At 39.3% G+C, this 23,745-nt stretch overlaps 1 protein-coding gene across 2 annotated transcripts in view; it reads right to left on the bottom strand.

Moving 5' to 3' along the window:
- The window catches only part of MAGI1 (membrane associated guanylate kinase, WW and PDZ domain containing 1), a 275,228-nt gene that overhangs the window by 4,229 nt on the left and 247,254 nt on the right, over positions 1–23,745 (bottom strand). The window contains exons 17-22 of one of the 2 annotated variants that reach the window (XM_011947179.1): positions 21,582–21,875; positions 18,069–18,272; positions 6,986–7,079; positions 6,796–6,856; positions 5,592–5,735; positions 3,417–3,555 (exon numbers count right to left, since the gene is read on the bottom strand). In XM_011947179.1, the coding sequence (XP_011802569.1) occupies positions 3,417–3,555; positions 5,592–5,735; positions 6,796–6,856; positions 6,986–7,079; positions 18,069–18,272; positions 21,582–21,875 (936 nt within the window). Of the gene's footprint in view, positions 1–2,589; positions 3,556–5,591; positions 5,736–6,795; positions 6,857–6,985; positions 7,080–18,068; positions 18,273–21,581; positions 21,876–23,745 lie in introns of those variants that run through there. The other variant, XM_011947180.1, reaches the window with a different exon arrangement.

The raw sequence follows: 23,745 nt of genomic DNA, 5'->3' as shown, positions 1-23,745 counted from the left end.
AAAGGGGATTACAGAGGCAACATGCTGGCCAGATGTTGATGACTGGCAAATGGGATATGTACACAAAGGCCCATTAAACTGTTCTATCTGTATTATTCAACTACTTTCTCTACTTTTGCATACATTAAAAAAATAAGGAACTGTTTTTAAAAGGTGTTTTCTGATAGATAAAAGGGAGGGGAAGAGAATAAAAGGGAGGGGAAGAGAAGCTGCTTAGGTACACATTTGAGATTGGATGGAGGTCAGATAAAATTTTCAGTTTAGAGGCACTTTTTCTTTATGATATGGGAGGTAGTCATAATGACATCTAAGAGCTTGGAGTCACTGGGCTGCTTCCTATAACATCAAGGTTTCTATATGTTTAAAAGCAGGGCAGCCCATAATGGCCCCTATTTATCATTATTCAATATTTGAAATGACAGTGCAAATGTTTTAGGCAGTGTCCTGAATTGAGGAAAGCTCTTTTCAAAGCTGGGATGCTTTGTTGCAACTAAACCCAACAAGTCATCCACATGACACGATTCCAAGCAAAGCGCCTGAAACAAGGTGCTGCAGTCTGGAGGGCAGACTCGTATGACAGTCAGAGATTAAGGGGTCACTGGGGCTCTTTAAGGATCTTTCATGAGCCAACAAGGTCAATATTTAGTAATTAACCTGTTTTATGACAACTTCCCAAAACCTAGAGTGGGTTTTTAACAAAAGCAAGTGAAAAGCCAAAAGCAGGGGTCAGCCAAATTTTTCTAAAGGGCAATAGTAAATAATTTGGGTGTTTTGGGCCACACCATCTCTGTTACAACTATTCAGCTCTGCCACTGTAGTATAAAAACACAGGCAAAACAAAAGTAATGGGTGTGGCTATATGTCAATAAAACTTTACTTACAAAAACAGGCTATGGACAGGATGGGGCCCAGGGACTGTAGTTTGCTAAGAGATACCTGACCAAGCAGGAAATCTCATCTTCCCATCTAGCAAAGCCCTGTGATACAGGGCTCCATGATACAAAGTTCATTCTTTCTAAATGCTGGGTTGGCTATAAGAATGAACAAAAAACAGGTTCTTAACAAAGGGCATTTGAAGACTTGGATACACGAAGGTACTTGGATCACCACTGGATTCTTATGCCTACTTTTAAGACAAGGGAGGGCAACACTTCAACAGGGTCAGCATTGTACTTACAATTCAAAGAACGCAGGGTGCTCAGAATGAATTGCCAAACATACCAAAACAGAGCTAAGCAGAAGCAATGAGGAAATTAGGCCACAGCACAGAAACACCTAGTATTGATTGAGCTACAAACCGTAGTTTGATTATGGCCCATAAGGTAGAAGCAAGCCTCCCCGAGCTTTTCATTTCTTATACATGCAGCGATATTAGGAGGTATCATCGCTGTGGAAGGGAGGGCCCAGCACCAAGAACAGTCAGAGAGAAAGAGAAAGAGAGAAAGAGAAAAAGTTGAACATTTAGATTCCCTATAACACAGAGGAAAGAAAAAAAAATCTGCATTTGTTAACATAGGGCAAAGAGAGTTTATTTGTCCAGTCAGACAGTCTAAGGCAACACTCAAATAAGGCTGCAGAGACCGCAATCGGAACATGACATTTTTAGACAGCCATAAGGTGACTCGAGAACCCAGACAATGAATGCATCCTTTTTTGTTTTGTTTTTTTTTCAAACAACTGGAACAATGACAGACTGGCATAGGAGAGCATTAACAATAAACAACAAAAGAACAAAATCCCTTCCCACCCCCACCAAAGACCGCGGCAGTTAAATTAAGTACAAAAAACTCATTACAAAAATAGCCTCACAGAGAAGCAGGTTCCAATCAGGTCAGAAAAATATTGGAACTTAACATATTATAACCCATTTGTGACTCTAATCAATGGAATTAGAGAGATTTAGTCCAAGTGACGCATGGAGACATTACAGTAGCACAACCCTGGCAGGTTCAACCCTTCTTGGAAAACCATGTATTTCAGTGATCTTTATTTTTAGCCCAAAGAACATTTTTTAGTGTTGGATTTTCATCCTCAGTGCAACAGACATAGGTTTTGAGAAGGTACACAGGTTACTGACGATGACTCTCAAATGAAATATCACATCCAACAGAAGCATAGGGAAGACAGAAAAGGGAGACAATGTTACACAGTTTCAGTGGTATCAACACACCTAATGGTCAGAAGTTTAGTACAGTGCACAGCCACGGCATCTTAATGTTGTCAAAATACTTCCCCTGTGGTTGGCCATGTCTATAGGGGCCTTGTCTAATACCCACCCTCCCCCTGCACCTCGGACCCCTCGTATTTTGCACCTGTACAAATGTCCAACACCTGGGAAGGCTGGCCCTCCAAAGAGCTATCCTTCTCCTTGAGCTGCATCTGAATTAAACATATCAAGTCCAAAATGCAACTGAGAATTGTGCAGAATGACTTTCAGAAAAGAGGGTGATAATAGATAAATCCCTAATAAAGGGGACCAACATATATGGGGACCATTCAATCACAGTTTCTATAGAAACTTTTGTAGACCTTTGGTTGGGAAAAAAAGCCCTACATCTAGGGCATAGCTTCTTTTTTTTTCTTTTTAATTTTAAACACAAATCTCAAATAAATAGGACATAATTATTATCATATACAATATTTTGCCATCAGAACACTAAGCTATGTAAAGATCATTACTGTCTACTCAAATCAAGTCTAAAGATATGACAAAGGAACTCTATGTATAACCTGGCTTTCCTCATAGGAAAGGTATAATCACATGTTTCCCTCATGATGAGCACTGGGAATTTAATTCATCCTTTATCATTTAAAAACATTATGGCTAATATATTAACAGTTTTTGTTTGTTTGTTTGATAGTAGTGGGCTCAGATGGTCTGATTTGGGGTAAGAGACCAGTTGAGGGATGGAGAAGTGTTGTATACAGAGCATAAAAGAGGTGAGCAAAGCCCCCAAATCTCTCAAAATTTCATGCCTCTTAAATAAAGACACCAAGTAACCAAAAAGGAAAAAATAATTGTGCCTCAACATATCACTCAGGAAACCTGCTTTCCTGCTTCTTAAAAGGAGTATATAGTCATTTTGTGCTAACAATTGGATCTGAGGAACAGTTTGGCACAGTTCAAACAAACATTCCTTCGCTCTCGGTCGGACTAGACAAAATGTTCTCTCTGATTATCAGAAAGGGGGCTATAAAGATCTTGTCTTAGGCCATGCCCCAGTCCACATAAGCAAGCAAAAGGATGAAATGTGTAGAGATTTCAGAACAAGCGAGGCAAATAATCACATGGTGCGAGAGGCTGGTAAGACACTGGTGAATAGGGGAAACAAAAAAGACTTTCCTGCTGCCGTTCTGGAGACAAATTCATGGAGTCATGCCAGGGAAGGAAGGAATGTTTTCATAGTTTGACCCACCATATTCTGGTACTGAGCCGTCTCCCCGCTTCAGAAACAGACGAACTCTGCGGCCACCATTCTTAATCAGTTCTATAGCTCGAGAATGCTTCATGTTTTTGGTGGTCTCACCATTGATCTCTAAAATTTCATCACCAATCTGTCAGAGCAAAAGAAAACTAGGTGAGATTTAAAATTCATGTATGGATTCACCAAATATTTATTGAGCATGTGGCAGAACATCTATTGCTTTGGATGTGGCAGTGACAAAAACAAACAGAAATCCCTGCCCTCATGAAGATTATATTCTAAAGAGGGAAAGACAATTAAGAAAATTAGAAACCTACATGTATGCCGAATTACATGATAAAGGGGGAAAAAAAAAGCAGTAAGGGCATGTTAGTGGTTGGGGAGGGAGCTTTTAGGAAGGCTCCCATGATTTCTGCCTCCTTGCATTCACAATCTGTGTAATCTCCCCCTGCCTTTGAATGTGAGCTGGATCAAGTGACTTGCTTCTAATAAACAGAATATAGCAAACATGATATCAGTTCAAAGATTAAGTCATAAAATGTCATTTGTCTCTTTTCTTCTCTCACTTGTTTGCCCTGATGCATGTTATGAGCCATCCTCTGGAGTCCCATGATAATGAAATGAGGGACTGCCTTATAAGGCACTGAATCCTGGTAACAACCACGTGAGTGAGTTTAAAAAGCAAATCCTTCCCCAGGTGAGACTTCAGATGAGACCATAATCCTGACTGATACATTGAATGCAGCATTCACTTTGTGTCAGTCACTGTTCAAGGCACTGGAATTAAAGAATAAATAAGACAGGGCAGATCCCCACTCAAATAGAGCTTATATTCTAAAAAGAAGAGAAATAGCACTGGCTTTCAAGTCTACAGTCTTTAATTTGAACCTATCATTTGGTAACTGATTTGCTCCCAGTACTTAACTTTCTGGAGTTTACTTTCTTACTTGTAGAAGAGGCTGGTAACACCACCCACGCCCACTAAGCTGCTGGCATCAAATCAGGTAATACATATAAACCTGTCTTGTAAACTATATGCCATTATATAAAATAGCATAATAATATTTCACTTGATCAAAAACACTTTTAAGTGATTAAAAGGCAAGGGAAAATAAATTCCTTATGTCTGAAATTCAAACAAAAGAAATATATACCACCATGTATCTTCCCTTGTATATGTACATGCAAAAAATAGGATATGAGAGAAACTGGTATACTGTTATGACCCTGGACACTATATTTTTACTATATACCATTTTCGTAAAATACATTCATGCTCTACCTTCTCAATTTTAAATGTTAAAAAATTTACTCTGAAGAAACTTAAACATCAAGATTGTGGCTTCAGTGCAAGTGGTATGATCCTCATCCTTAATCAGTTTTTCCCTTTTTCTGCTGAGGCTCAACTGCATTCACTTTTTTTCCTTTCCTGGCCTGACTGTCTTGATTTCTTTTAATTTGTTGTAAATGGCTCTCCATGGGCAAGTCCCAATCTATGTGACCTATATATGAGTAGATGATTTATGTTTTCTTAATTATCTAATCTGCCCAGGAGAACAGCACATTCATCTACAGTAACAGATATTAGCGAAACAGAGCAGAGTGGACTTTTGGCATTTATGTATTTAAAATTTGTAGCTCTGACTACAGAGCAACTCTGAATATTCATGCCACAGAGCCCTGGCTCTTTGCTAAGACAGGGAGTAGACTTGCTGTCTCTGAGCCTAAGGTAAGACCACTGGTAGCCAGCTAGAGGATGAGTAGACCTCACTGCCCAGAATCTACAGGGCCACATGACTTTCTTGCTCTCTAAGCATCCCAGGGTGCCCCAGGATTCCTGTCAAGTGATGTGCCTGCCCCATGACATTAAGCACAAGAACTATAGAAATAGGCTCTGAAAAACATCTACTTTAATATGTTTATAAGTAATTTAAATCCCTTATTCCTATATCAACCCCAAAGAGTTGGAAGTGTTTGCCTAACTTTAGCAGCTATAATTGTGCTTTAGGGAAAAATATTTGGTAGGGTAGGAGTCACGCATTTAAGAGAATCATGAAAGCTATAGAAAATGTAATCCTTATGAACGTTAACATTCTAACAATATATGACAAGAATTCACTGCAGATGGTTTATTTGCACCTACCCCAGACTTCTCTCTCCACTTACCCTCATCTTTCCACACCTCTCTGCAGGACCGTCCTCTGCTAAGCGCAGAACATAGAGGTCCATGTTATACTCTCGGCCTCCTCGAAGGCTAAAGCCAAATCCCTTGGCTCCTCTTTCCAGTTCCACAGTGTAAAAATCTTGCTCCTATTTAAAGAAATTAAATGCAATCATTCTAGGAGAATTAATATCCATAGGAGTCTTCCCAAACATTCTTGGCAAAAAGGCACAACCTCTATCCCCATCTTGGTGACTCTTGTTAATTAATCATCTTGATTCATCCTCATTAATCTCAGAAGTCAGAGATCCAGAATTTGAAAACATTTATGAGCATGTCTAAATGCATGTGTGTATTTAATGTAACATATGTGGATTAAAATTTAATCAGTGAGGCCATGATTTGCATTTGGGGAAGGACAATTCCTCATTACATGATACCAGTCACCTGGCTGCTGGATGCCCAGCCAACCTGACCTGTGTCCAATAAATGCTGACTGTGCCCATCATGAGGATACCAACAAAACCTCTCCAAATCCCGGTCAAGGAAAATTACGAAGGGACAACCGAAAGCCCCCAGGCAACCAGTAAAGAAGGAACCCAGTTGGGCACTTGTAATACCAGCTACTCAGGAGGCTGAGACAGGAGGATTGCTTGAGCCCAGGAGTTTCAGTCCAGCCTGAGCGGCATAGTGAGACCCCTGTCTCTTAATTAAAAAACAAAACAAAACAAAAAAAGGGAATCTGTTTAATTCTGCATCACCCAAAGTTCCTCAAATTTGTTTTACCTGCTATTATTTTCACACTCTCCCTTGCCATCCTGAAGACAGGTATTTTGCTCTACGGATCTCACCTTAAATTCCCAAGCCTGAAAAACACCTTATCAAAAAGACATTTTCTGGGCAGAAGCATGTTTATGAAAACTATGAGTAGATATTGGCTGCTTTGCTTTCTCTAACTGCCGATCCTTGTGACAATTACTGCTTTTCATTTTTTTTCCCCTAGAAAAGGCTATCTAGGAATATTTCAAGGGAGCAAAATAAAATGTTATTTCCTAGAAAATCAAATGTAAGTATATATTTGGTAAATCACCTCACAAAAGGTTATTTCTTTTAAATTAAAGGTGCTTCAAAAAATACCCCATAAAAATAGCTTGAGAAAGTTGGAAGGAAATGTGCGAAGTATAGAGAAAAAAGAGAAATGGTGCTCACCTGTGTTGTCTGGGGTGCTTTGAACTCAAACTGAGATTCCTGCTTTGGTTTGGTGGTATTCCTGCCGAAGTGAGAGAAAGAAATACAAGAGCAACCCATCAGGAAACTGAGAAAGAATCAAGGACATATATTGTCATGCTGGGAGTTACTTTTTTCTCCTTTAACAAAGGAAACCAAAGCCATGTCTGACCTTGTCTCCTGGGTCCCTTGCTGAGAAGGGGTGTGTGTGGTAGTGATGGTGGCGATCTTCTCTGCATTGGTCAGCAAGGTGGCATTCGAGGACTCTGCAAAGAGGGACAGAGCATAAAGAAATGAAGGCTCCAGAGAAGACATCCTCCAGCCAGGAGGTGTGCAGAAGCCCTGTATCTGAATAACAAGTGTGACTTCTCTGTCCCCATTTCAAACAGTCTGACTTGAATTTCTAGATAATTAGGAGTTTACAAACCATTTTAAGATCTTCTCTGATGTGGGTCATGCATGTTCCCATGACCCTCCTCCCAAACAGACACCTCCACAAATAAAACGCAGTTTGCCAAAGAAAACACTGCTCTAAAATTCTAGCCAAGGTAGGTGTTTCTCACTCCTCCCCTGCCACTGCAAAAAGGCAATCCCATCAAAGTGCTGCACCACAGCACAATTCTCTCCCAGAACTTTAAAGGCTGATAATAAATGTCTCTGCCAATGTTTCCTGCAATTTATCAGCAATATTTAGCGGGTCTGCTTGATTTCCTCAAGTGAATATTAAAATCAGAAGTGTGCTAACATTTTGTTAAACACACACACAATATCTACTTTCTTTCCCATTGCTTTTAATAAAGCACAACTGAAAATAATGGAACTCTTGACAGATCTTGTTTGGTATCACTCATGAAAAGTCAATTTTAAAATTTGCATTCGTCAGAGCCAGAGTTTGTAAATATAAGTTGTACAAATCATGAAGCCACCTCCATGAAATGAATATGATTATATCCCTATATAAGTTGACCTTCTTCTCCACTAATCACATTCACAAGCAACTTCATTATCTCCAGAAGTTTGGAGATTTTGAATCCAAAAACTCTCTTAAGTGCAACTACAGACTGCACACGAACATGCACGTACTAAAATATAATCATTCCTATAGTGATAGCTATATGTTCTTTACTAATAATTTCTTCATTAAGATCAAGGCAAGTAGCAACCAACTATGAGCAAGCTGTATTTTTAATATGTAATTGTAGGTTGACTGAAACTTGCCATATATTTTCTAATAAAGAAAGTGCTAAATGTGGTGTTAGTTTCCACTATAAGATTCACCTATGCATGCCCATTTAATTCAGTGAACCATTAAGCCTAGAAGTTACCAGGAGACCTATGGCTTATATAGTAGGCACTTTCATGTTTGCTGAATACATGTATCTTCCCATCAGATTTAACTATTATATGGGAAAATATGTTAACTATTCCAAACTGAGATACTTGGAATATATATCTTTCCACTGCAGTTCTGGAACAAAAGACATCCCACAAATCCCAACTATCTGTGGTCTATCTTCCATTTGCATTTCCCAAGGATCTTACTCAGCTTTGGTCTGGTTTCCTGTTATTTTATTTTCATGATACATAGTGGTTAAAAGCGTGGGCTTGAGATTCAGACCTGGGATCAAATCAACTATTTTTTTTTCTACTCATTAGCTGTGTGCCTTATTTTTCTCATCTGTTAAAAGGAGGTGATGACCATAATTCCCTTCTCATGGATAAAAGTATATGCAATGTTTAAGCTCTGTGCCTGACATACAATAAGCACTCAGTACACATTTATTACAGCTACTAATTTTATTACTATGAGACCTTGTATAAGTTATTTAAACTCTCTGCAAAATGAGAAAGTTGAAGTACGATTTCAACAGTTAATATACTGCAGCCATAAAAGCCCATTATGCTAAGGCACAAGAAGAAGAAGAAAATAACTCAATCAAATGAATTGCTAGGTGAATCCCATTCATGTTTTGGGACAATGTTTCCCACAATCTGTTTTACCAATCATTTCCTATGCACTCCTCTGAGTCTTTACTACACCAATAAGTCTATGACCGTCCAAGCTGGGGAGGTGGTGTTTCTCAGGCTTGCTGGGAGACAGTTTAGCACAATGGTGACTAGGTCAGATTCTGGAATCAGACTGTCTTATCTGACTTTGTATTCTAGGCTCTTCAATTTCCTGAATGGGACTTAAGCAAAGTTACTCAAATTCTCAGTGCCTCAGTTTTCTCGTCTGCACGTTGGAAATAAGAGAATTATCTAAGGAAATTGGGGTAAAGATGATCCATGAAGATTGTTTGGAATAGTCCCTGGCACACAAAAACTGCTCAGAAGTGATAAGCATATTTTTAGTACCATGTATTTACTATTGTCATAATGTTAAAAGCATATTGTTGGTATATTTTAATGACTGCTATTAGAAAATTATTTTCATAGCTTTTGGAGGAATGCTAGCTCCTTCATATGACTCCCAGTTGAGGGCAGTTAACCAGCAGAACCAAAGTGATGAATCAGTGATATTTCATAAAGTATGCTCACTGTGTCACTAAACAGGACAAACAAGCTGTATAGCCATCACTGTGACTCTCCAGAACTTTCATAAACACATGTGTTGGTCTTTTAGCAAACTTCATATTGCTCATTGCAATTAATTTTATGGAGACTCTCAGAAATCACCAGGTTGTTCAGGCCATGGGGAAATCATAATCAGGATACTAAAAACAATGTCTCCTTGTAATCAAAGTGATTATAATTATTGAATTGTACAGAGGTTCCTCTTTAGAGTTCTTGTGTGTTGTTGGTAGCCAGAGTTTTCTAAGCAGATCAGATTCCATTCTCAAACTATTTTTATTTTTCTGCTGCTTTCATGATTTCATGAGATAATCACCCAACACACAGAATTCCTTTATTATTTTTATTCCTATCCTCTATTTGCTATTTTTTTTCCTCATCTATAGTCTGTGAAACTCCTTTTTGGGTTGAAGTATAATTTTAAGCATGGTAAAATTAACATTTAACATGCAAATGTCAAATTCAGCTTGCTGAATTTTCCTCATTTGTTATTTATCTTAATATATGAACTACCATCATTCAATGATCATTTAAATGTGCCAAGCACTGTGCTAAGTCCATTACCACACATATTACTTCATTTAACTCTCACCACTCAATAAAATAGGTATAATTATGGCCCCAGTTTACAAATGAAGACACTGGGGTATAGAAAATGTAGGTAATATGTCTAAGGTCACTCAGGCAGCAGGTGGAGATTCTGGGAATGAAACCCAGGACCTGCCTGACAGTGAACTTTTAGTTTTTGGTTTATATAGGAATTATGTGCTGGTATCAAGGAAATCACATCCAACTGGAACATTCCTTTCAAATAAGAAATAATTTTATTTTACTGTATAAATACTATCAACTTCACCAAGCAGTATCATAGACGAATTAAAACATGAAATATCCTGCTTTGACGGCTAGATTTTATAAACCATTTTCAGAGCAGCACCAAAATAATATTAGGTATACCCTAGATTTCCAGGATGTTTTTATACTATCAATAAAATTATACTTGTTTTAGTGAACTTTTAATTCTTCATTTGGAATTAAACCAGGATTATATTTGCTGAAATGCTCTCTAGCTATTTAAAATGCAGAGATGAGTCCATTATAAAAGAGCTTTATCCCAAAGCAAAATTGGCCACTTATGGTAGAAAGAAATATAAAAGAAGGGCCTGTAACAAGAGTATAAGTCTCCCTGCCCTCCAGCAACAGTATTAGAAAGAGGTGTCAATGTATTCGACTTTTAAAACTGCAAGGCACGTGGACAGATTAGGTACTTTTATGACAAATTCCAGAAAGTACCCAACATCCTTTATTAAACAGTGTTTACACCTACTTTAGCTCTCCCAGAGGAGTGAAAATGGAGATTACTACACTTTCCATAGCAGTCATGTATCAAGAGAAGCAAACCCTAGCTCTCACAGCCCTGTCCAGGGACTATTCCAAATCTCGGCACTTACTCTTCCCACAGCAGCTTCCATCTTGGGTTTCAACCTATCTATCTGTGACAAGCGATTACAATTCTAACCTTGTTCCCATGTTAATATACTTAGCCTCCCCTTATGGAATCCACATTGAAAGCCAAGCAAATCAACAACGGATACAATCATTCCTGTCATAAATATTTTACTGGATAAACACGTATGTAATAAATATCTACGGGCAGCACAGGAAAATTTGAATCCCATAAATATTTGAAAAGTTTTGGGAGACTTTTTACTATTCTAATGCCTTTGCCAAGGAAACAGCAATATCTATATGTTGCCAAGCTCTACCTCCTACACAAGCAAATACTTTGAATCAGAGTGATCTGAAGTGCAAATTTAGGACCATTATTCAAATAAAGCATTTTTAAGCTCCTAAAGATTTTCATGTTGAACTTGATTCAATCTGATGATTCCATGTTACCTGGCTCAGTAAGTGTCTGTCCTTGTCTGATTAAAGTCTCTCTCCTACTCTATGGGGCATCTCCATACAATGCAAATGTTTGACTTCTTAGATTTCAAGTTCAGATTCAGTAGGTTCAGCTATTCTCTGGGCCCTTCTGTGCTGCCATTGTGTATTTATTCATTCATCCCTTGCCCAATCTCACAGGAGAAAAGGTTCTGCCCTCCCCCATTGTCCACCCTGGTCCCAAAGAGAATCAAATTAGCAAAGGTGAGGACTCCCCAAACCTTGGCCTGACCAAGGCTGTGAAAACACTCCTGCCAGACCTTCTAACATACAATAATGCCAAGGAAAGAGGAATCACGTTTTGGAGGTTTTGTTGGAAAAGTTAGAGAGAAATGTGGGAAGCACAGTGAGGGAAACTAAAGACTGAGGTAAGTGAAACTGGAGAAAGAATGAGGCGACAGATGACAGGAACAAAGAATTAGGTAGCATGAACTAGACACGGAAATGGACTCAGAGAAGACTCAAGCACTGCACAAATGACACAGCATCTTTTCAAAGGGCCTCCTGGGGTTTCAAGAATAGTATCCCAGATGTGATGGATTCTTGTTGTTTTTTTCTGAAGACAGTCTCACTGTTGCCCAGCCTGGAGTGGGCAGTGGTACGATCTTGACTCACTGCAACTTCCGCCTCCTGGTTTCAAGCAATTCTTGTGCCTCAGCTTCCTGAGTAGCTGAGACTACAGGCATGTGCCACCATGCCTGGCTAATTTTTTGTATTTTAGTACAGACAGGGTTTCACCATGTTGCCTGGGCTGGTCTTGAACTCCTGAGCTCAGGCTATGTACCCACCTTGGCCTCCCAACGTGCTGGGATTACAGGCGGGAGCTACCATGCCTGGCTGCAGACGTGATAGATTTCTAAGAGCTCAGAAACTACTCTAAGTTAAGGCCTTCAGTCTCCTTGTAGATATCATGAAACAAATGGCCTTTGGGTCACTTGATGAAGTAAATATTAGAGTAAAAGATCTGAAGGAGACCTGAGGCATCGGCACCTCCATTGTACCTTGGAATCAACTATGTCCAACACACTTTCACAGAAAGGAAGTGGATCCAGCGTGATTATCTCTTCACTGAACTGTAATGGTCACCTTTGTCTTCTAGGGGTTTGCAAAATCCTCCTGGATCTCCCACATCTTTTGAGAAATCTAACTCCCCTGCTTCAACTCTAATTTCCAAGATGCTGTTTCTCAGACCCACTTAAAATATGAGCATCACCGTGAATCCGGGAGGCAGAGCTTGCAGTGACGAGATCGTGCCACTGCACTCCAGCCTGAGCGACAGAGCGAGACTCCATCTCAAAAAAAAAAAAAAAAAAAAAAGAGCATCAAATATTCATCCTTTGCCAGACTTGATTCCCTTTACCTGGCTTCTGGCACTTACAAAGTAACCAGAGAAGAGGTTTATTATCATATCAACCAAATTTCTGAAACATCTTGGATGAAATCACATGCTCAGCAGAACATGTACTGCCATAAAAAATATCAATCCTCAACTATCTTGTACCAGTTTTATGTTTACTTGTTTCTAACCAAGGTAGCACAAGATATCTATGTGAATTTTATATTTCCTATGTATTTAAATTTTAAAATTGCCTTTATAATGCCAATGTTATTGGATAATCCACCCTGCATGATAATTTTTGGTGTTCAGGCTTAAAAGTTTTTTTTCCGGGATATTTTGTGTTATTTTGTTTGTTCTGAGACAGGGTCTCACTCTGTCATCCAGGCTGGAGTGCAGTGGCATGATCAGGGCTCACTGAAGCTCAACCTCAACCTCCTGGACTCCAGCCACCCACCTGCCTCAGCGCCTCCTGTCCCCTGCCCCAAATAGTTGGACTACTGGTGCAAGCCACCTCTCCTAGCTAATTGTTTTGAATTTTTAGTAGAGACAATGTCTCTACTACTATAAAAATGTTGCCAAGGCTGGTCTGGAACTCCTGAGCTCAAGTGATCCTCTTGCCTCAGCCTCCCAAAGTGTTGGGATTACAGGCATGTGCCATTGCACCCAGCTGTGTATCTCATTAAGTCAACATCTACTATCTGCACTGTAGAATAAGTCGCTTCTGAGTATTTATGTCTTTACTGACTTCAAACTCTTTTTCTAAGCTCTTCACTTGGGGAGTACTTTCTTTCCTTCCTGTTTTGGACATTCTCATTCCCACAATAAGATTGACAAATTATAAACCCAGAAAGTCAATCCCTGGGTCCTGTTCTTTTGGGTTAGTCTGTTTGATATCTTTCCATGGCATGTAGATAAATGTGTCTAATTTCATACACAAAGCATGAGATATCATGGGTTCAGTTCCAGATCATGGCACTAAAAAAGCAGGTATTCCAGTAAAGTGAGTCATGCAAATTCTTTGGTTTCCCAGTGCACATAAAATTTCTGTTTACACTATACTATAGTCTGTTAAGTGTGCAATAGCATTATGTTTAAAAAAATTCTATACCTTAATTTTAAAATACTTTATTGCTAAAAAATGCTAATAATGATTATCTGAGCCTTCAGTGAGTTGTAATCATTTTTTACCGATGGAGGGTCTTGTCTTGATGTTGATGCCTGCTGATTGATCAGGGTGGTGGTTGCTGAAGGTTGGGTAGCTGTGGCAACCTCTTAAAATAAGACAATAATGAGGTTTGCCACATCACGGGGCTCTTCCTTTAACGAAAGATTTCTCTGCAGCGTGTTGCCATTTGATAACATTTTACCCTCAGTAGAACTTTTTTTTTAAAAAATTGGAGTCAATCCTCTCAGACTCTGCCACTGCTTTATTAACTAAGTTGATGTAATAATCGAAACTCTTTGTTGTCATTTCAACAAAGTTCACAACACCTTTACCAGTAGATTCCATCTCAAGAAACCATTTTCTTTGTTCATCCATAAGAAGCAACTCCTCGTCTATTCAAGTTTTATCATGAGATTATGGCAATTCAGTCACATCTTCAGGCTCCACTTCCAATTCTACTTCTCTTGCTATTTCCACCACAAAAGAACTCCTGCAGTTCCTTCCTCCACTGAAGTCTCAAACCCCTCAAAGTCATCCATGAAGGTTGGAGTCAACCTCTTCTAAAATCTTGTTAATGTCAAATTTTAACCTTCTTCCATGAATCATAAATGTTCTTAATGGCATCTAGAAGGATGAATCTTTTCCAGAAGATTTTCCAAATCCATTAGAGCCACCACTATCTATGGCAGGTATAGCCTTACAAAATACATTTCTTAAATAGTAAGACTTAAAAGTCAAAATGACTCCTTGATCCATGAACTACAGAATGGATGTTGTGTTAGCAGGCATAAGAACAACATTCATTTCCTTGTACATTTGCATTAGAACTCTTGGGTGACCAGGTGTATTGTCAATGAGCAGTAATATGTTGAAAGAAATTTTTTTTTCCCCTAAGCAGTAGGTCTCAATAGTGGGCTTAAAATATTCAATAAACCACAGCAACAACAGATGTGCTGTCATTCAGGCTTTTTGTTGTTCCATTTCTAGAGCACAGGCAGAGTATATTTAGCATCATTCTGAAAGGTTCTAGCATTTTCAGAATAGTCAAATGAGCACTGGCTTCAACTTAAAGTCAGCAGCTGCATTAGCCCCTCACAAGAGAGTCAGCCAGTCCTTTGAAGCTTTGAAACTAGGAATTGATGTCTCCTCTCTAGCTAGGAAAGACTTAAATGACATCTTCTTCTAATAGAATACTGTTTTGTCTACATTGAAAATCTGTCATTTTGTGCAGCCACCTTCATCTATGATCTTAATAATTAAATCCTCTGGAAAACTTGCTGCAGCTTTTACATTTGCACTTGCTGCTTACCCTTATACTTTCATGTTATGGTGACGGTTTATTTCTTTAAATCTCATGAGCCAACCTCTGCTAGCTTCAAACTATCTTCTCCAGCTTTCTCCCCTCTCTCAGCCTTTACTGAATTGAGGACTTGCTCTGGATTGGACTCTGGCTTAAGGGAATGTTGTGGTTGGTTTGATTTTCTATCCAGACCACTCACACTTTCTCCATATCAGCAATAAGGCTGTTTCACTTTCTTAAAATCCATGTGTTCTCTGGAGTGGCACTTTTAATTTCCTTTAAGAAATTTTCCTTTGCATTCTCAACTTGGATAAATGTTTAGCATGAGGGATCTAGCTTTTGGCCTATCTCAGCTTTTGACATGCCTTCCTCACTATGCTTAATCATTTCTAGCTTTTGATTTAAAGTGAGAGATGTGTGACTCTTCCTTTCATATGAAGAGTTAGAGGCTATTGTAAAGTTATTTATTGTCCTAATTTCAATATTGCTTTATCTTGGAAAAGGTCTGAGGAAAGGAACAGAGATGGGAAATGGCTAGTCAGTGGAGCAGTCAGAACACACATGACACTTATTATTTGTTTGTCCTCTTACGTGGGTATGGTTTGTGGCACCCCCAAACAATTACAATAGCAACATCAAAGATCATTGATCACAGGTCATCACAGCAGATATAATAATAATTAATACTAATAAAGCTTGAAATACTGTTAGTTGGTTTCCCAGTGCATATAAAATTTATGTTTACACTATACTATAGTCTATTAAGTGTGCAATAGCATTATGTTTAAAAAAATTCTATACCTTAATTTTAAAATACTTTATTGCTAAAAAATGCTAATAATGATTATCTGAGCCTTCAGTGAGTTGTAATCATTTTTTGCCGATGGAGGGTCTTGTCTTGATGTTGATGCCTGCTGATTGATCAGGGTGGTGGTTTATTTCTTTAAATCTCATGATTTAAAGGACAAATTAGGACAAAATGTGACAAAGAGGCACAAAGTGAGCAACTGCTGTTGGAAAAATGACACTGACAGACTTGCTTGAAGCAGAGTGGCCACAAACCTTAAATTTGTACAAAATGAAGTACCTGCAAAGTGCAATAAAATGAAGCGCAATGAAAGGAGGGATGTCTGGACCACATTTGGCTCTCTCAATCACTTCTCACTGTATTTTCTGGCTCCCTTCATCCTTCCCATCAGGAACCTATGTTCTATCATCTTGTGACCACTTTCCTAAATTGTAATACCTTTCCAGAGTGGTGGATTGGTGGAATGAACTCCAGACCAGTTGGTAAATGACTAACCATGCATTTGAAGGAGGGTGAAGTAGACCATCATTCAAGAAGCCATTTTTTTGCTCCATATTTAGTGTGGGATATTTTTGGTGCAGAGAAAGTTTTCTGTTCTTGGAACCAACAATTTTCAAACATTTACTGTTTGGTTTTGCATTTACCTTTTCCTTAAGGCACCGGCTATACCTTTCAAATCTTGAACTATAAAAATGTTCACTTTCTAGCAGTTAGCATATAAAAATACTCATTTGGTAAATAACTTTCAGATGAAATGTCTGATTTTCTTATTTTATAGATACATGGCATAGAGTTTTTATCACACTATCTTTATAAACCAGATTTTTTCTGAGAAATACTCACTGACTTTTAGAATATATATTTTATAACATGTATAGTAAGACTAAAAAAAGACATTTAAACATTTTGGGACAAGTGTCACTTTCCTCTCCAGGGCAGAGTAAGCTTAGAATAAAGTGAATATTCAGGATCTAATTCTCTAAAGGATCTATACTTCCTGACATTAGTGTATCAACTTAAATTTTTTTTTTTTTTTTTTTTGAGATGAGTCTCGCCCTATTGCCCAGGCTGGAGTGCAGTGGCGTAGTCTCGGCTCACTGCAATCTCTGCCTCCTGGGCTCAAGCGATTCTCCTGCCTCAGCCTCCCAAGTAGCTGGGACTACAGGCATGTGCCACCATGCTAGGCTAATTTTTGTATTTTTAGCAGACACAGGGTTTCACCATGTTGGCCAGGCTGGTCTCAAACTCCTGACCTCAGGTGATCCACCCGCCTTGACCTCCCAAAGTGCTGGGATTACAGGTGTGAGACACCGCACTCAGTCTCAACTTAATTTTTATTAAACATGAATAATACAATGAGCATTGGTATTTTGTGCTGGGTAACTTTTTATTGTGAGGGCTATTCTGTGTTCTGTAGGATGTTTTGAAGCATGTCTGACCTCACTAGATGCTACTTGCACCCACTGCAGACAATGCCAGTGTTCCCTGAGGGGCAGAAGTTATATAAAAGAACCAAAGATTTGAATTTAACTAATCAAACAAACAAATAAGGATAGGCCTAGTTTAATGCAGATACAATCTATCAAAAATATAGAGATTTCATTCTTTCTTCATTCACATACAAAAATTAGGGACAAATCCAGTAGACACAAACTCTTAGATTCTCCCATTAAATAAAAAACTTTGATACATTCACTTATTCTAAAAAAACCATAGTATTGGCTCTGAATTGCTACCATGCAGGTTTTGTCATGTCACCAGATTATACAGTTCATATTACACATATCAGCGGATCTGTACTACCGGTATTAAAACTATTTTATAGTGCTGAAGACAAGGACACAAAAAGCTAAATAAGTTGAGGAAAGGGTGAAGATTTTTCTGAAACTTTTATATCTGCAGCAAGACAGGGTCACAGGGCTAAAGGATTAATTACATAAGAGGGTGAGATATGGGTTAGTAACAGTGGCTCACTTTTACTTAATGGGTATATTTTGTTAAGGATGAATGAAGCTGCCACTAAATTAACACTATTCAGTTACATGAACACTAATGAAAGAGAGAGAGAGAAAAGGAAAAGACAGAAAGAGAGAGAGAGGGAGAGAGAGAGATAAGAGGTATACTTTACCATCCCCAGGAATGATGCGGAGGGTAACTGTGTTTCCTGCTTCCTTGATTAGGTTCACAATGTCTGAATGGGATTTGTTGGTGATGGAACATCCATTTACTGCCAAGATCCGGTCTCCTACTTTCAGCTTGCCACAGCGGTCAGCAGGGCTCCCCTCAATAATCCGACCTATTTTGTGAGGCATAGCCACACATGCATTGCCTGCTTTGATATTGAGTTTTAAGTTTTTTAAAGTTACGTGGGAATATAGCAAAGGGAAGAGAAAAAGGGTTGAAAAGGGAAAGAGAAGGTTAAGTGTTAATTAATTAAAGCATTAAGCAAATGTTATTAAAGGAGAGCTCTGCACCGATGGTCAAAACATTGGCAATACTCAGGGTGTCTGTATGAGGAGCTACTGCCCTGAAACTAGAATCGATTGCTGCCATCCTTTCCAGATTCAAAATCAGGGGAATCCCCAGGTTTCCTCCTTAAACCAATTACAAAATTTGGGATAGCTGGCAACTTCAAAGATTTTTAAGAGCCCCAAAATAACTCGCTGTTGGCTTATTTTGGGACTACAAATGTGATACCCAAGGCTGGGATGGATGCTTTTACTCATTCTGTGTTCATGTCACTTCATTTTTGCCAGCTGTTGTTTAAGCTTCTGCCAATGTTTTGTTCCTTCTCCGTTTAGAAAAATAATCACTGGGCATCTGGTGAGGCATAAGTCTGCTAGCACCAAAAATTCAATCTGAAAACACCTAATGAACAAACACTCAGATTTTCTGCCTTCTCCCCAGAATGATGAAAGCTTTAGAAAATGGGCATAATTATGAGATGAGCCAAGAAAGCACCCAACCTTGAAGCTTATTTTTCCTTTTAGGACCTTTCCTCAAGCAGCTAGTCTTATGTGCTTTCAGAGTGTGGCCCGACTGGTTCATTAGCTCTGAAATCACCCTCCTGCCTCACAAAAATTCCCTCAAAGGACTATGAAAATCTAGTACCTATTTAGGCTGACGACATTGATCCAAAGCTAGGTTCAAATCTTTCCTCACCCTTTTTCCTTTAATCATCTCCTTTCTCATCATCAGTTACTGCACATCCACAATATCAAAGACCGGAAAAAGTGCATTTGGAGAGAAAGGTTTATCGTGCACTTTGAGGCACTGCATGTCATTGCTAACTTCTTGAGAGAGGTGGCTGGCTTTGAGGCCTGATACAGATTTCTAGTTAATCTAGTTAATCATGTATTGAGTTTCAAAGTTCTTATGCATATTCACCTACTTTGAGAATTTGTCTTTCTGGGGACTATGAAGGTAGTTATGCAGTTGAGTTACCTTTTGGAAAGGGTGACAAAATTAACATGAGGGACATTACAACTAACTGAGTAGGCTCTTCTGTCATAATTTGGACCTTAAGGGTAACGTATGTGGAAAATGCGCTTTAATTCCTTTGAATTTCAGCAGATTTGCCTGAGCTTGTATCACAGGATGGAACATCAAGGTAAGATAATTTTTAAAAGTTAACAGTCTATTAGAATACAACAGGTAGGTGTGCTGGAATGCTCCCATACTAAAATTCAAGGTCTTGACTAAGTTTAGTTGATCTCCAAGGACAATTGGTGTCACAAAGGTATCGAACAGCAGGTCTGAGGAAAGCTCAGCAAAGCTCAGAAGTCTCATGCAAGGTATTAGGGAAAGTTTAATTTGTTTGTTGTAAGAGCCAAAGGAAAACAATCAAAGACCAAATTGTGAGTGTGAATACAATATTCATTATATAACACATAACCTGCCACTTGACATATATGCTATTTCTTTCTAGAAGGTGAAACTGACAATTCTGAAATAGTTAGGAACATCACAGGATGCATGGAGACAGTCAAATTGTAAATCTGAAGAAAATAATTTGGGATTTCTTTCTCCCCTCTTCCTTCTCTTTATTTTTATATTAAGCAGGAAAGTCTCTGAAATAAATTTTAAAACAAAACCAAAAAACCTTGCTTTGATTTCAGGTCATCCATCCATGACATGCTATGATGACTTTATTAATGTAGCTCAAAAAGCACTGTTAGTAATGGACATTTGTTACTGCAGCCACACATGCATAGACCTGGCTGAGTCACTGTCCCCTGTTAAACATAAAACTTACAGGGAGACAGCTCTAGCAGGAAGCAACACACCAAGACTAAACGGAGGCCAAGTGAGTTCTACTGGATGAGAATGCTAAAGGGGTGTAGCACCTTGCTGATCCTAGCCAGTTTCCAAGTGGGTAAGTCATTCAGGGATAGAGCTGAAGTACTTGAAAAGCCTGCACAGCCTGCACAGCCCTTCCCCTTCTCCCATTGTATTCCATAGTAAGTAACAAATGTGCTCGGGAGATAACAAATGACTTTTTACTCAATCAGGAAGGTGGATCATTTTTGGAGTGTACATCTATAATCAATCCATCGCAATGGGAAACATTCATATATCACTAGTTTCTGCAATCATCTGGGTTTCTATTGGTCTTTGCTAGTGTACCCAGCAGAGACTGAACCTTCTGAGAAAGTGACAATTGTGTTTCTACATACTTTGCTGAAACCTTCAATGTCTGGATGAGACAGGAAAATCAAATGACTCTTAACTCAGATTTTAACCAGACTTTAAATCAAGCAACAGTAAAAATATTATTTAAAATTTTAAAAAAATTCCTATGGGAATACAGTAGAAAAAGAACACAGATGAGGTGGACTAGCATCTCCTGTAGTATTTTTATTCCTTACACCTCTATTTTTCCTAGAGCATTTCTACAGCCGTATGCTCCTTGTAAAAACTCTTAAGATATTCTTAAGACCATTCTGAGGCCCCTGCAATTAGTGCTATCCTATTCAATACCTTTCAAAAGCTTTGCTTTGGCAAAAACTGTAGACTCTGTATGCTGTCCAGGGGTTGCTATTCAAATTTCTTTTTCTTTTTCTTTCTTTTTTTTTTTTTTCAGATGGAGTCTCACTGTGTCACCCAGGCTGGAATACAGTGGCACGATCTGGGCTCACTACAAGGTCCACCTCCCAGGTTCAAGCGATTCTCTTGCCTCAGCTTCCCAGGTACCTGGGATTACAGGCATGCACCACCACACACAGCTAATTTTTGTACTTTTAGTAGAGATGGGGTTTCACCATGTTGGCCAGGTTGGTCTCAAACTCCTGACCTCAAGTGATCCACCCGCCTCAGCCTCCCAAAGTGCGGGGATTACAGGAGTGAGCCACCGCGCCCGGCTGCTATTCAAATTTCACGCAAATCTGATGTATGCTTTAAGTTGTCTGTGCGTGATCACATTCTCAGGGTGGAAGTTGAAAGGGCCAAACAAATATTCCCAACCTTCAAAAGGGAAAAAGCTACCAAGTCAATTCCATCCCCAATTAAATCTTTAATTACCCAGAGCAAGAAGCCATAAAGCATTTCTGCTCATGAGGTCTGGCTCAGCTTTCACTCACAAGAGAACAAAAACTCTCAGGCATGGTAGGAAATCCTGGGCGATTTCACATTCAGCACTCACCAAAGGTCGTGCCTGCTTCGGGCCTGCTCACCGAGGACACGATGACGAAGCCGAAGCCCTCGTTCTCCCCACGCCGGATCTCCACGTCGTAGGGCTGCACTACAGTGCTGACCACGCCGCTGCCCCCGCCGCCACCGCTGCCAATGCCGCTGGTGCTGCCGCTGCCCGAGCTCACCGTGTTCAGCGAATTCTGGCTGCCCTGCGGGGTGCGCTTCTCTTCTGTCAGCGAGGCTGGCTGGTTGCTACTGTGATGAGAGGAGGCTGGCGAGGGCACCTCGTTCTCGGTTTTGGGTACTGTAACAGAGATGCACGCGTACATCACCGTGTCCGGCAGCCCCTCCATCCTGCTGCCCATCCCTCCTTCCCGCAACTCCCGTAAGAAATCAAAACATGAACCGAGGGGAGGAGACAGCACCTGGTTTCACAAAACCTGGATATACGGATTGAAAGCAGCTTCTCTTGACAAATATTAGCCATTCAGTATCTACGAACATTGATCCTACTGAACACCAAATAGGACTCCCAAATAGTGTTTGTTATTTTATAGCATGCTATATGTCGACATCCACACTCAGAATCAAGTTTGCAGCAAGATCAACCTGCTGTGAAATATTTCCCCATTGCACAAAGGGAAGGGCCTAAGGGTAGGTGAGGGCTACATCTGCGAAGACCACCATCTTGGCTTCATAGATACAACCTTGGATGCACGTTCATATTGTCATTACTTTCCAATCACATTTCCACTCAGCTTTTTCCATCTGGCAACAAACAGTAAGGTGACAGTACGTTGAGGCTACCTGCCCTATGTGGGGTTCATGACAACACCTGTGAGACACACATGCTTCTTTTCTTAGCTTCCAGGTGTCAACATCTACTCTGATCACAGAACCGGATACACTGGCCTCCTTCTGAATTTAGTCACCATGCTAGTGTTACTAAAGTGCTCCTAAACAGCCAATAGAGTAGGTGGAACTAACTATGCCAAAAACAAAATGTGTGTTGTGTCCAAGTTTTGGATCAGACTGTATTTATTTTCAAAAGCTTCTCTTTTCATAGATTGTTTTAATTGTGGAAAAATAAGCATAACAAAATTTTAAACCATTTTTAAGCATATAGTTGAGTGGTATTAACTGCATTCACATTTTTGTGCAACCATCATCATCCATCTCCAGAATTTTGTCATTTTCCCAAATTGAAACTCTGTACTCATTAAAAACTAATTCCCCTTCCCATTTCCTCCACCCCCCCCATCAACCATCATTCTGCTTTCTGTCTCTATAAATGTGACTACCCTAGGTACCTCATATAAAGGGAATCACTCTTTCTCCTTTTGTGACTAGTTCGCTTTGCATAATGTCTCTTCATAGTTTTGACACGTCTTTTACACAGAGCTAAAAATCCAAAATATTTAATATTTTAAAAAATAAACCTGAAACAAAAAAATCACATTTCCTTACTATTTCTATTTGGGCCAGGGAAGCCAGATAGTTTTCATCTCATCTCAAAAACCAGTTCTAGCTGACTGCTTTTAGCTGCATGAAATACTATGTTAAGAAGGATTGTGAGGCCACAAACAAGCTCTAGGGACATAACCTACAGCAGATTAACACTGTCTTCCATGGATGCAGGAGGTAGGACTCTCACGCTGGAATTTAACACCTTCATTCTATAATTAATCATATACCATTTAAAATAGGTTATACTTTTTTTTTTTTTAACAAAAACAAGGTACCAATTAATTTGATCTGACAGGTATCTGTTTCACTAATATTAATGCCACGAGAATTCATAATGTTTCAGGTCATATTTCTCCAGTAATGCAACTGATAGAAGACAATCACCTCTGCTGTATTCTGGGTTCTGTCTCAAAGGTTTCAAGGTGGGAGCTGCATCCAAAGGTGAACAATCAAGGTGTGTTCAACGTGAGCTTTCAGGAAGCTGGTAGGTCAAGGGAAAGGATAGACACTCACACAATTCACTGTCTCAAAATGGCAGATTCTGATGTGGAAGTAAACCATGAGTCACTAGAATGGCAAGGAGGGAATGCTAAAATCTGAAGGTAGTCGGAGGAAGGAGGAACTTCCGAGGGAAGAAGGTTATATTTGTGCTGAGCCTGAAAGGATATGTAGTATTTTGAGATTTAAAGTTCAAAGCTTATGGGCAG

This window comes from Colobus angolensis, unplaced genomic scaffold, assembly GCF_000951035.1.
Source record: "Colobus angolensis palliatus isolate OR3802 unplaced genomic scaffold, Cang.pa_1.0 Scaffold26, whole genome shotgun sequence".
NCBI lineage: Eukaryota > Metazoa > Chordata > Mammalia > Primates > Cercopithecidae > Colobus > Colobus angolensis.
This window is presented reverse-complemented; position numbering and strand designations above follow the sequence as displayed.